Below are 11,735 nucleotides of genomic sequence, written 5' to 3'. Positions count from 1 at the left end.
GGTTGCCTGCCTCTCCCTCCCTTTCCCGCTAGTCTCTGCCCCCCCACCCCATCTCTCCTTCTCTGTGCCTCAACAGTGAGCACAGACAAACAGCCTCTGTTTATTTAGGTCATCAGTTAGATCATATATAACTCCCATAGCCAAGACCCGCTGAGAAGACAACTCCTATAATCCACCGCAGACATGCTGTGAATAAAGTAAAATCCCCTGCTGTTCATCCATTTGTCAAACTTTGACTTCATCTTATCTCTCCACACTGGTTTGGTCAGGTGCCCACTAAGCGAACAAACATTGGGTAAAAATTCACAAATTTAAAAAGAACGCCTCAAGCTGTGTGAGGATCTCAGGCTCCTTTCTGAACTGAGTGTTTCACAGCACCTCCGATTCATTCTTCCACATGTTGAAGAAGTGGGGTGGTGGGGTTTTGGCCTTCGTTTTAGGGGAAAGTCCATTGGATTGGACTGATCTGTGGGGAACTGCAGACCCCCCACCCAAGAGGAGCTTTACCTCTGGAAATCTCATTGCTGTTTATTTGAATTACAGAGGCTGAGATGAGAAAAGGGGGCCTAATGAACTCCAGGTTGCTGGGCATGTGCAAACAATCACTGCAGGTTTGCAGAGAGCTGAAGCAGGCTTGCTGGATTACAGTGTGCCACCCCCCCACACAATCCTAACAATTTGGCTACATGGGGCTTTTAAATGTCGGCAGGACATGTGCTTTATGTCTGTCATAAACTTACAATCACTGCAGACATATTGTGTCACGGAAATCTTGAAAAAGATAACTCCATAATGTTTCATCTTCTGGAGGCTAAATGTGACAAATAAGTAAAACTGTCTATTTTACGTTTTTATAAATATAAACTTTTATTGCAGTATGGAGATTTAGAAAAATACATTTACATAATTTCAGATAACAAACACATAATTCAAACTATAGCTTTAAAAAAAAACTAAAGCAAACAAAAATTTTACTTTTTGCTTCTTTTTTTTTGTCCTTTTTTTGATTTATGATGTTAAAGCACTACAGATACTTTCACTGAAAGGTCCACTCAAATGTGTGGACAAAGAATAGCGTCACTAGTCCACTGGCATGACGACATGTGATGCTCTTATGAACGTGTAAAATGTGAGTGAGCTGTAAGGTTGAAATGTGCTAATATGAATGACAGCAAAAAAACCTCAGCCCCTGTTGTGAAAAGCGCCGGACACACTTGACAAAGGGACTTCATGCTCTCTTTGTGACCACCAAAAAATGTGCCAGCAGAGGTTTCTGCTCAGTGACGCAAGAGCTACAACTGAGCTTACTTTTAATGTTACCTACAAAATGAAAATAAGAGGCACTTGCGTCCAAAATGTCATGATGCCATGCAAAGAGAAATAACTACAATCTCTATAGAAAATCTTCTTAATTGCATTCAAATCCTTTTCCTTTGTTCCTGGGAATCCTCAAAAGCATACACACTGTAGTTGTTTGCATCTGGCTTTATAGAAAAATATCATTCATGATCAATGACATTTGGAGAGACACATCAAAATTAAACATAATATAGTACAGTATCATCACATCTAGTTAACATACTATGAGTTGCAGCATTATAAACAACATACGATGAAGGACATGAGACCTTGCAATCATCATTCATGTCTTGGCCTCATGGGTCGGTGATGAGACTTAAAATAGGAGCCATTGCTGCGATATTGTGCATTTGTTGGGGTGTGTCGCACATGACAAACCTTCCAACACAGAGGCTGTTTGAAACATTGTAATGTCATCACGGTAGTGCAAATGCCAATGCAGACCAATGCCATTGTGTATCTTAAGTAGCAGAAAGGCACATTCGTTTTTTCACTCTTTTCTCATATTTAACACCCCTATTTGGTTTTATATGATATAAAGCACAAAAGCAGCATTTTGCAGTGACTTGAGAGGCATTCAGAGAATTTAAAGTGCTTACTGAAGGACACTTTTACCTAAACCAGCAGCTTTGTGTGATATTCTATGCACATGTGTGCAGTCCTTCAGTAAAGCTGTTTAACTGACAACTTTTCATTGAGGCTCTCTCCCTCTTCTCCCTCCAGAATGACCTTTTTGGTTTGACCCAGATGACGCATATAGTTTGGAGGAACATCCCGGTCACATGACTTGAGGCATTCCAGCACCTGTTTCTGCAGATCAAATCCAGTCAACAGGAAGTAGCAGGTGTTGTCTATAAAAATGCACATTTAAAACAAGGCTCAAACACATACAGCAACTTCTTCTGTTAGCTCACAACAGTCATAGTGTTTCGTCTCACGAATGGGGCTTTTAAAACATGTCACAGGCTTTTTAAAAATTTCATGACTATCTGATAAAGCCCACCCACGGGGCTCCTCTCTGACCAGAGTGCATCACAAAAGTCAAATAAACGCAAATAATTTAAAGGAAATGAATGTTTTTTTAAAAAAAAAACAACACACACACACACACGCACACACAAAAGAGTAAAAAGATCCATCATATCACTGCTTGGGTGGACATGAGTGCTTCTGTGAGGGGTGAGGTTTGAGGCTAGAGGTCGGCCATGTCCTCATCCATCTGCACTGTCTGTAGTTTGGCTAGCTCCTTCCCCTCTGCGGCCTCGATCTCCCCACACATCGCTCGCACCATGTCATTCATGGCTCCTGACCCTGAGCCGTCCACCTTGTTCTCTGAAAGGTTCATGTAGTCGTTGTTCATGCCGGGGCCCATCAAGTGTGAGGACGGGGCCCCTCGTGGCACCTCGTGGGTCCCGAGGTATTCTGTGGGCTGGAGGTGGTGGTTATTTGGGTCTGTTTGAGCCATCAGGGGCGTGCTGACTGTGAGGGTGGTGTAAACCTCTGGTTCGGGGCTGGATGAGCTGACGGCGGTGACCTCAGTGGTGGAGGTGGCACTGTGGCTGGAGGAAATCTCCTCAGAGTTAGGGGTGGTGTAGCTGATCTGACCGCTGGCATCCAGGTGGAGCCCGTGGTGGTATGAGGAGTACATCCCCCCCTCCAGAGGCTCCTTCTTGATGGCTGTCTGACCAGCGTTACTCATGCTATAGAGAACCGTACTATGGTGGAGAGATGTCATGGTCAGCTTTTCCTGCTGCTGGAATGAGTCATCACTGGAGGAGCTCACTGCTACATTATTCAGAGGCATGTTACCTGTGGACATACAACAATAGTAAAACATATAGAATGTCTACTTCCAGTTTACCTACAGCAGATCTCACTCCCACTGCCGGACCTCCTTTTTTACTACTTACTGTATTATACGTTTCATTTACAGCAGACCTTGACCTTAAATTGCTGTTGCATGTCTCAAACACTTTGTGCTCTTTAAGCTCAACCCCACAGTGCCCCAGAGAACAAATGCAATAGCCTGCAGTACAATTTTCTTCCCCCCCCTCCTCCTCTTCTTCCTGGGCTAGATTCTCTGCTTTATGTCAAATTAAGTGCTGTAATGGCTCATTCCCATGTTAATGCATTTCATAACTGCTGATAGTCCGAAACATATTTTCCTACCCTGCTCTGGAGATCAAGAGTGTAATGACGATGAGTGATGGTGACTTTGGGACTTGTTTTTTTTCTTAATATGTGGGGGTCTAAAAACACCATTGCTTCTATGAATGCATACAGTGTGTGTATGTCTCTCTCTTAATTCTTCCTCTCTCTCTGTTATGTGTAACATCAGCCTCTTGGGCTATGGCCCAAACACAGACCAGTCAATAAAGCTGCTGAGATGGATTGTGGGGGCAGTGGAGACTTGTTGACAAACCACCAGAGACGTGCAACACAGCACTGAAACCTTTAAGAAGGGCAAAGGGCAGCACTTGTTATCGACACAAGGCTATGACATATATGACGTAAACTCCGATCTTGCCTATCATTAAACTGTGAAATATTTTATTCTTATTCGTGGTTTAAAAAGCTGCAATAGTGTGACAGCATCTAATGACTGCAAACTGAATTTATACATCATTGATTACACTTTTTCGTATATATAAGGATCCTTGGGTTATCCCGCATCACTGCTTTACTATAAATCCTCTTTATGTTGTACTTAATTACAAAACTATATCACCCTTGAGAGTCAAAATGTCAATACAGTGCTTGGAAAATAGGCCTTTAACTTCTATACCCCTAATTAATTCTCTATGAATAAGAATAAACATAATATTACTTTTTATGATAGAATTATTCTGTCAGATAATTCATTAAGTCAAGTTAAATATCTTGAAAGGTGTTATAATAGAATTTTATTGGATTTTGACTTATTATTATTATCCTGTTTATTTTTTTCATATTTAAGTTTTGTGTGCCCTTAATAGTTTTTGTTGTTGTGATTTTGTTGTAACTATTATTTGATCATTTTTGGTGGTATTGTGTTCTTGAAATGTCAGGATATCATCTCAGTCTGCAAAAAGAGATATTACTCTCAATTGGAATCCTTGTTGAAAATATAGAATGAATAAATGATTAAAAGAGGGAGCAGTAAAAGTTTTTTTTAAATCTTTATGTATCTTTATTATTTCATTATTATCATTATTATGCAACATCACCCACACTTAAGGATTTAAGTTCAATAATTCATTTAAAAAGAATTTAATATTTGATTGTGTTATTGTTGCCAACACATATTTACCATACATACCATACATTGTTTAACTAAAGATGACAACTAAGTTAATAAAGTTAAACAAACAGTTTTTAAGTTGAACATCTTTTCCTGGACCAACCTTGCTGTGTAATTGATGAGGAAGAGGAGGCGGAAGAGAGCTGCAGCGGAGGAAGACCCACATCGCTGTTGAGTAACGAGCTGCCATCACTGTCAGAGACTCCACTTGGTACCTGGACCAGACTGTAGCCACCCAGCTGCAGAGCACCTGACGGCGAGCTGAACGTCAGCACAGACGAGCCTCCGTTCTGGTTAGCCATGGTGTGAACCCCCTCCAGCTTCACTTCTGCTCCGTTCACACAGCCTGAGTAGGAGGTGTACTGCAAGGTGGACTCATCAGAACTGCCCAGTCCTTTCTCCTGTCCTGTCTGCATCTGCATGTCCGCTCCGGAGCCCCCCAGCAGCACCCCCCCAGACGGCCTCAGAGGGTTGAACGCCAAGGGCTGAATGCCCAAATTGAGCCCGTTGAACAGGATGTTTCCAGGTGAGTGAAGGTAAGGCGAGCCACCGTTGTGAAACACAGTAGAGGACGGGTTACTGGTTGCTAGACTTCCATTGTAGAGGCCACCACTGCTGGATCCGGGGGACATCTTAATGTCCCCAATTTGCTGGATGACGACCCCACTGTCCAGGTGTCCTGTTTGAAGGGGTAGGCTTCCATGTGTTATCACTCCATCTGAAGAATTGGAAAGAGGACGAGGAGACAGCTCCTCCTGGCCTTTACTGGACTCATCCTCTGTGCTGTGGTTGCCATCAGATTCACTGTGGGGAAAAAAAGACAAATGGTTTGTCAAGAAACAAAGGAAAATAAAACAGAACTGTTTGTGGCTAATTGCTGGAACAACAAGGCTTTGAGCCAAAATAGAATGTGAATATAAAATGCGTCTTCCTAATATATGGATATCAAATATTTCCCATCATATGTGTGGACTATTTTCCTGGGAAAGAATACAGACTATACACTCACTAAATGGATGGGCAGTATTATATGCAAACACTGTGCAAAAGAGAGTACAGACTTATATGATGGCTTTTATTTCATTTCCATGAACATCTTGCTTTAAGATAAATTACTGCTATGTTTTTGCACAGCTTTGAAGAGCAGGCCGTGTTTGTGAAGGCCCCCTCTAACCTCTTGGAGAGCTGCTCTGACAACAACCAATCAACATCAACAACCGTGTGACCATTTGGCGCAATAAATTCTTGTGTGACAGAATGCCAGCACTGATGGCCTGGCAGAACAAATGTTTCTAAGTCTGTATCTGTTTCCCATCTGCTTTTATATTCAAAATTTAACTCCTTACTTTTCGGTTTTCAAGAAGGAGCTAACTTCAAAAACAATACGAACCTCGCAGCTCTGCTTCGTCGTTACAGCCTCGTTATGAAGATTGATTAAAACAGCTGTACTGCCACCTCCCCCCAACAAAAGCACACACAAATCTAAACCTCCCAACACCAGGAAAATAGATTAACGAAAAGGCACTGGTTAGAACAAGAAAGCCATAAGTTCTAAGCATATTAAGACACTGTTAATTGGGATTTTAGCGGTTATGAATACAATCCATAATGGCGTTTGTGTGTGTCAATGCGTGCGTGTGTTTGAGAGACAGGGACAGAGGGGTCACCTCCACCAGGTGTGCGTCATCTTTGTTCACACAGAGGGAAACATGAAAGAATAGCCTTCACATCTCTGTTTGTGTGGAGGATTATGAAGCGCAGGAGCCGATGGAAGCTTTGAGATTTCTTTTTGGTCCGAGAGAGAAAAAAAAAGCGATCATGAAAATGTTTTGTGTGCTGGTCTGTGGACACGCGCTTCTCTGTTCACTCACACTTACTTCAGATAAATAATAAGAAAGTAACTAACCTTTTCAAGTCACCTTTTGATTTTGAATTTTTTTTTCATCAAAGTTGCCCTCTTCTCCTATCTGATAGTCAAATCGCGGGAGTGTGTGAGGCATTATGTTATTTAGTTGCCTATGGTTTCCATGGCTCTTAGCTCCGCTTCACTTGAAACCGGATCTGAATGGCAACAGCTTCATATTTCAAAACATTAAAAGCGTGCTCCTAAGACTATTCTTTTCCTTTCTTTTGTTTTGTTTCCTAGCATTACAGTTAATAATTCACATTGTCAAGTCTTACTAATAAAATCAACGGGGCATTATGAAATAATGATAATGGATAAGTGTGCCTGGTTTAAACAATATGGTTTTCTTCTATTAAAAGTTTCAAACTAAATTTAGTTTAGCTCGTTTTAATGCGCCTTTTACGCACAGACCGCTCAAAATGTTGTTGCAACTGAAAAGGTTTGCAGCGGTTTCCTTTTGTTTCCTCACCTTTTTGATTGTGCTTCCGACGGGTTTCTGTCTCTCTGTCTTCGGTTTTTGAACCAGTTGCTGACCTGGGTCAAGGAGAGTCCTGTTATCTTGGCGAGGTTTCTTTTCTCGGCCGGAGAGGGGTACCTATTCTGATTATACAGATCCTTCAGCGCGTTTCGCGACCTCTCCTTGAAACAATAAACAGTCTCCTCGCCGTCCCAGATAGTCCTGGGGAGAGGGTATTTTCTCCGTATCCGATACTTGTCCACGGCGCCAAGGGGTCTTCCCCGCGCCTTCTCTGCCTCAGTGTACCGGGCCTTGTACCACAAATCTTGCAGAAAGGTGTGGTTAGACGGGCTGAAACTGTGGTTCTCCAGAATACTATACAGCTCCTGATACCGCGCCTGGTGGAAAGCAACGAGGGCTTGGGCTTTTAAGATGCTTTCGTTGCCGCGTAGCAGGTCGCTCTGTGGCAGGGACCACAGGAACCTGGCCAACCGATCCACATTGCCTCCCTGCTGCAATGCTTCGCAGACGCACGCCACTTGCTCCGGGGAGAAAGCCAGAGAGGAAGCGGCGCTCACCAACAGCTCTGTGCGCACCGCGTCAGTGTTGGGAGTCGTGCGCTCCATGGACAACTCCGCTGCGTCCAGCGCCACAAGCTTGATGCACTCCCGCGTATCCACCTCCTTCACATTTTCTCTCTTGATGTCATTTGCTGTTGTGACCTCTCCGGCAGAAGAAGACATTTTTTTTTGTTCAAGCCTTCCCTGGTAGAGTCACTCCTCCCAGCTCGATCAGGTTACCTCCTCGCCATGCAAACGCGATCGGATATCTGACAGCAGCTGTAAGTAGATATCTCTCTCCCCTTTTCCTTCCAACGTGACTTTTACTCTGCGGGGACTGGAGCTGGAGGGAGACACGCTGGGGTCTATCTGCAGGAGAGCGACGCTATTGGCCGCCGAGGGCCCCTTAAGGGAGGAGCAAGCGGGATTCATACGCGAATGTTTAGTTTCCAGCTGTCAGTCATGTAACTTCCAGTAAGCTTTATTCCCGTGGCTCACCTGTGCAAGGTGGGTGCTTTTGGGATCGTGGGAACGGGAAATCCTTGTTGTCTTGTATTGTCAGGAGTTCCAATGCATTTAGGTATGCACAAAAGTGTTTTTATTCCCACATCGAGGCAGGGAAATCCAAGTGGAAAATAATCATGGGAGTATTTTCACTCACCATTTCTATTTTATATCGTAACAATAAAGCCTTACAAAAGGTGATATTCTGACTCACTCTACTGAATAATAACCTACTCACTCAAGAGATTCTGAAGGCAGAACCCAACAAAGCCTATCTTCACTTTCATTATCACACGCTGTAAAATCCCATATTTGGATGGATGTCTTCAAAAGTAATAACGTTTCACTTCTACTCAAAACGTCAAGTAATACTTATTCTACTGAATAATAGCCTACTCCTACAGTAGTTCATTTGTTTATGCTGAGTTTATGATCGTCACAAGCCACCCGCACGCAGAATGAAGTCACAATAAGCTAATTGTGATCCCCCATGAGCGGTGCCAGATCAGCTCCTTCACACATAATAAGAGTACCCAGAAATAACCAAAAAACAAGACCGTTATATCCATGCCAGTTCTGTTTATCTCTAAATTTATCTTTTAGCCAATTTTCTCATCACATAAAGTTCTATAGTGACAATAAACTATAGGCTTTATAAAGTAAGACAACGTCCTTCAAAGGCCACTCACCTTTACAGTTGTGGTACAAAATCATTTTTCTTATTGTGGTCAGTTTTCTTTTAAACTTAAAGTTGTATATTTCTTTTAAGTGAAACATTTCTGACAGGTACTGACATTTATAATGTTTCAATAAAACAATAAACCGTGATGAAGGGTAGTAATGGCTGCTGAGATGTATCCTTTAAAAAGACTGGACCCAGGATTAAACTATTCAACCAAATCCTCAAATCCTTAGAACTGTGAAATGTTACGATTTCACCATTCTGATTTCATAATAAACAGCTTTTCTGTTCTTATTTTATATGTGAGAGAAAGTAATCACATTGACCAAAATATCAATAACCCCAGATTAGTTACATTCCATAAACATTTACATATTTAACCAGAAACTATATGATGTCAGGAGCCGTGTATGAGGAACGACATCTGGATCGATTTGGATTTTAATTATGTTTCAGGTCAGGCTTTAGTTCGTAGAATACATAAACGTCAGCAAAACCTATAATCAAAAACAGCTATTTTAAACCTTTTCTCTAAATGCAACCTTTTTGTAAAAATAAACCACTCAGCTTTTTTACATGAGACCCCCGGTGACTGCTGAGGGGCCCCTGTCTGTGCCTGCCCCACAGCCGTAGATGTATCATTAAATAGGAACTAGTCTTATTAGAAACGTTTCCAATCGGACCACACTCTGTGTGACGCAGTGGTTCGACGCTCAGAAAGTGACGGCTGCTAGTTGTTGACATTTTTCTGAAGCGTTTTACTCTGTGTGGACGAGACAGAAATGGACGATCAGGGGTGTCCGAGATGCAAAACAACGAAATACAGGAATCCATCGCTGAAGCTGATGGTGAATGTCTGCGGACACACGCTGTGAGTACTTACACGTGACGGCTGAAAACATAGCAGTGGGGCTCGTTTTCCCTCAAAAAACGGCGGCGGTTTGGCTTCAGACTGCACAAAAAGACAAAGAACAACACGGGAAAAGTCAAGAGCAACAAACACTTTAATTTAGCACCATGAGTTTCCAGTATTAACGGGTGGACGTCACACAAAACACGAGAGTTCACGTGTTTAGGCGTCATAATTATTAAGCTAACAGCTAACGGTTTGTCGTGCAAAGGCGCTTAATGGTGGGTAAACTCCCTCTCCACAGTCAATTAACTTATATCTGTCACGTAAGTTATTCATCATTTAAATCATTTGCCTATAAGAACTGACTCGTGATCATTTCAGTGCAACATGACAACAGTTAAGTCTGTAAAGTATTGCAGTCAGACAGTTGGCTCTCAATAACATTACATTAGTCACTGTGTGCAGCTGTTCTGCGCTCGCAACGTGTACCTCTGTGTAAAGACACCTTTAGATTAAAGTCTCACAACATGCTGACGCTTCAGCAACACACAAGAGATTGCCAGTCCTTGGAAATGGGACCCTTTATGGAAAGTACATTACAGTTCAGGAGGGCAGACTGAAGAGTGTCACTAAATAATGTAATGATTATGTAGTGATGATAAAAATGGCTTACTTGGATGTACAATTCAAATATGACAATTGATTGGTGCTAGATTATTACAGTTGGGCTACTATTTCCTGTCTCTTTGTGCCTCATGAGTGATTGTGAGCTCTGAAATGTAAACACTCCTTACTCCCAAGTTTTATCCGAATGAAACACAGCATTTCTCATCTTCATACAGTAAAAAGAAAAGACAACAGTGTCTTAGCAAGGTGTTTGGGTCGCTACAGGTCGCTTAGTATGTGATCAGAAAGTTTCTGTAACTTTACACCCTCAGAAGAGAACTGTTGGATCCACTCACTGTAGAAGTTGATGTGTCATGGTTTTCTTTAGTCGGCCATCTTTAGAAGCATGAACAGAATGCATTTTTCTTCTGATGAAGCTTTTGTGTTTGGTCGAGTCTGGTCACAGCAGTTCCTCTGATTACTGCAACAGAAAAAGACCCTCACATTGCCACAGCTTAAGGTCATATTTTAGAGTTTGATTTATGTTGTATAAACATTTTTTTTTGCTGTACCGTATTTACTCTCTGACGCCGTAGTTTTGTTATCTTAAGTGTAATTCCAGTACAGAGTTGACTGAGCGTCATCTTTATGTCAGTGCATGGTAAAACTTTGTTACGGTGCATTTTTTAGTATTCAGCCTTGTCATCTGTTTGAAAACCCGACCAACTCAATGAAGGGGACTTGTTCTCCATTAGGATTTTGCAGTGACGGTGGTTGCCTGATGAGCGCATCTTTTCGACCCCGTCTGTTTATTGACCGTACCATCAGGAAGTGGTCGTGCTTTGTCATCAGGTCAGCGGGCTCATAACTCACTGCCTCTGTCTGGATGCTGGGCTGGACACAGAAAATTAAAATGATTCTGCAATGAAGCAATTTGGAGTGATGTCCTAGCCCAGGTCACCTTGGTTTTGTTCCTGAGAGACAGTGTGACAGAGAATTAATGCTCAGCTTGGAAACTGCTATACCCTCAAACTCTTTTAGTATTTTCTTCTCTGATGTCATATGACGCTTTCTTTGGGGTGCGTATCATCGAATGTTTGAAATACACGGAGGCCAAAGTTCAAGAATGTGTTTTCAGTCTCTTTTTTTTTTTTTGATGGTTTAATCAACAACTTGTCAGAAAACTGAATTAAAAAATAGTTGAAAACTATGGACTGCCTCACAACATAATGAATTCATTAATCAGATGTACACAGTATGCGCCCGCTTTGCATATTGATCAGATGGCAGCTATAAGGAATTGCACAGATCTCACAAAAATTTCTCTTTTGCTCGCTTCTTTTACTTCAAGATTTTGTGACTATGAGTTACGTGAACCATCATTGCGCTCGACTCAATGCAATTTTTTCAGTCATTTAGATCATTTAAAGCCCGTCTCGTCGTGGCATGGTTGGGTGTCCATTTCGGTCTGAGTTGACGAAGCACATTGCTTTATCAAGCTTCTCCGTGCATCTAAATTTAAACTCCA

At 42.1% G+C, this 11,735-nt stretch overlaps 2 protein-coding genes across 5 annotated transcripts in view; one reads left to right on the top strand and one right to left on the bottom strand.

Moving 5' to 3' along the window:
• Positions 1 to 1,469: 1,469 nt before the first annotated feature.
• On the bottom strand, positions 1,470 to 7,895 carry six4a (SIX homeobox 4a). Its single transcript, XM_075487999.1, has 3 exons — positions 7,015 to 7,895; positions 4,743 to 5,443; positions 1,470 to 3,168 (listed from the first exon to the last, which is right to left on the bottom strand). Exons 1-3 carry the CDS (start codon positions 7,743 to 7,745, stop codon positions 2,552 to 2,554), a joined length of 2,049 nt encoding a protein of 682 aa, XP_075344114.1. The 5' UTR covers positions 7,746 to 7,895; the 3' UTR covers positions 1,470 to 2,551.
• The window catches only part of mnat1 (MNAT1 component of CDK activating kinase), a 31,719-nt gene continuing 27,796 nt past the window's right edge, over positions 7,813 to 11,735 (top strand). For 3 of the 4 annotated variants that reach the window (XM_075488002.1, XM_075488001.1, XM_075488003.1), the window contains exon 1: positions 9,434 to 9,619. In XM_075488002.1, the coding sequence (XP_075344117.1) occupies positions 9,601 to 9,619 (19 nt within the window). In that variant the 5' untranslated portion in view covers positions 9,434 to 9,600. Of the gene's footprint in view, positions 7,844 to 9,433; positions 9,620 to 11,735 lie in introns of those variants that run through there. The other variant, XM_075488004.1, reaches the window with a different exon arrangement.

The sequence above is a fragment of the Odontesthes bonariensis genome, chromosome 17, assembly GCF_027942865.1.
Source record: "Odontesthes bonariensis isolate fOdoBon6 chromosome 17, fOdoBon6.hap1, whole genome shotgun sequence".
NCBI lineage: Eukaryota > Metazoa > Chordata > Actinopteri > Atheriniformes > Atherinopsidae > Odontesthes > Odontesthes bonariensis.
Note: the sequence above shows the minus strand (reverse complement) of the source record. Positions and strands in the feature narration are given on the sequence as shown.

Coding starts and splice junctions, on each gene's coding strand:
- six4a (XM_075487999.1), bottom strand. CDS start 7,745: ATGTCTTCTTCTGCCGGAGAGGTCACAACAGCAAATGACATCAAGAGA. Junction 5,444..7,014: donor TCGGAAGCACAATCAAAAAG/GTGAGGAAACAA, acceptor TTTTCCCCACAG/TGAATCTGATGGCAACCACA. Junction 3,169..4,742: donor CTCATCAATTACACAGCAAG/GTTGGTCCAGGA, acceptor GTATGTCCACAG/GTAACATGCCTCTGAATAAT.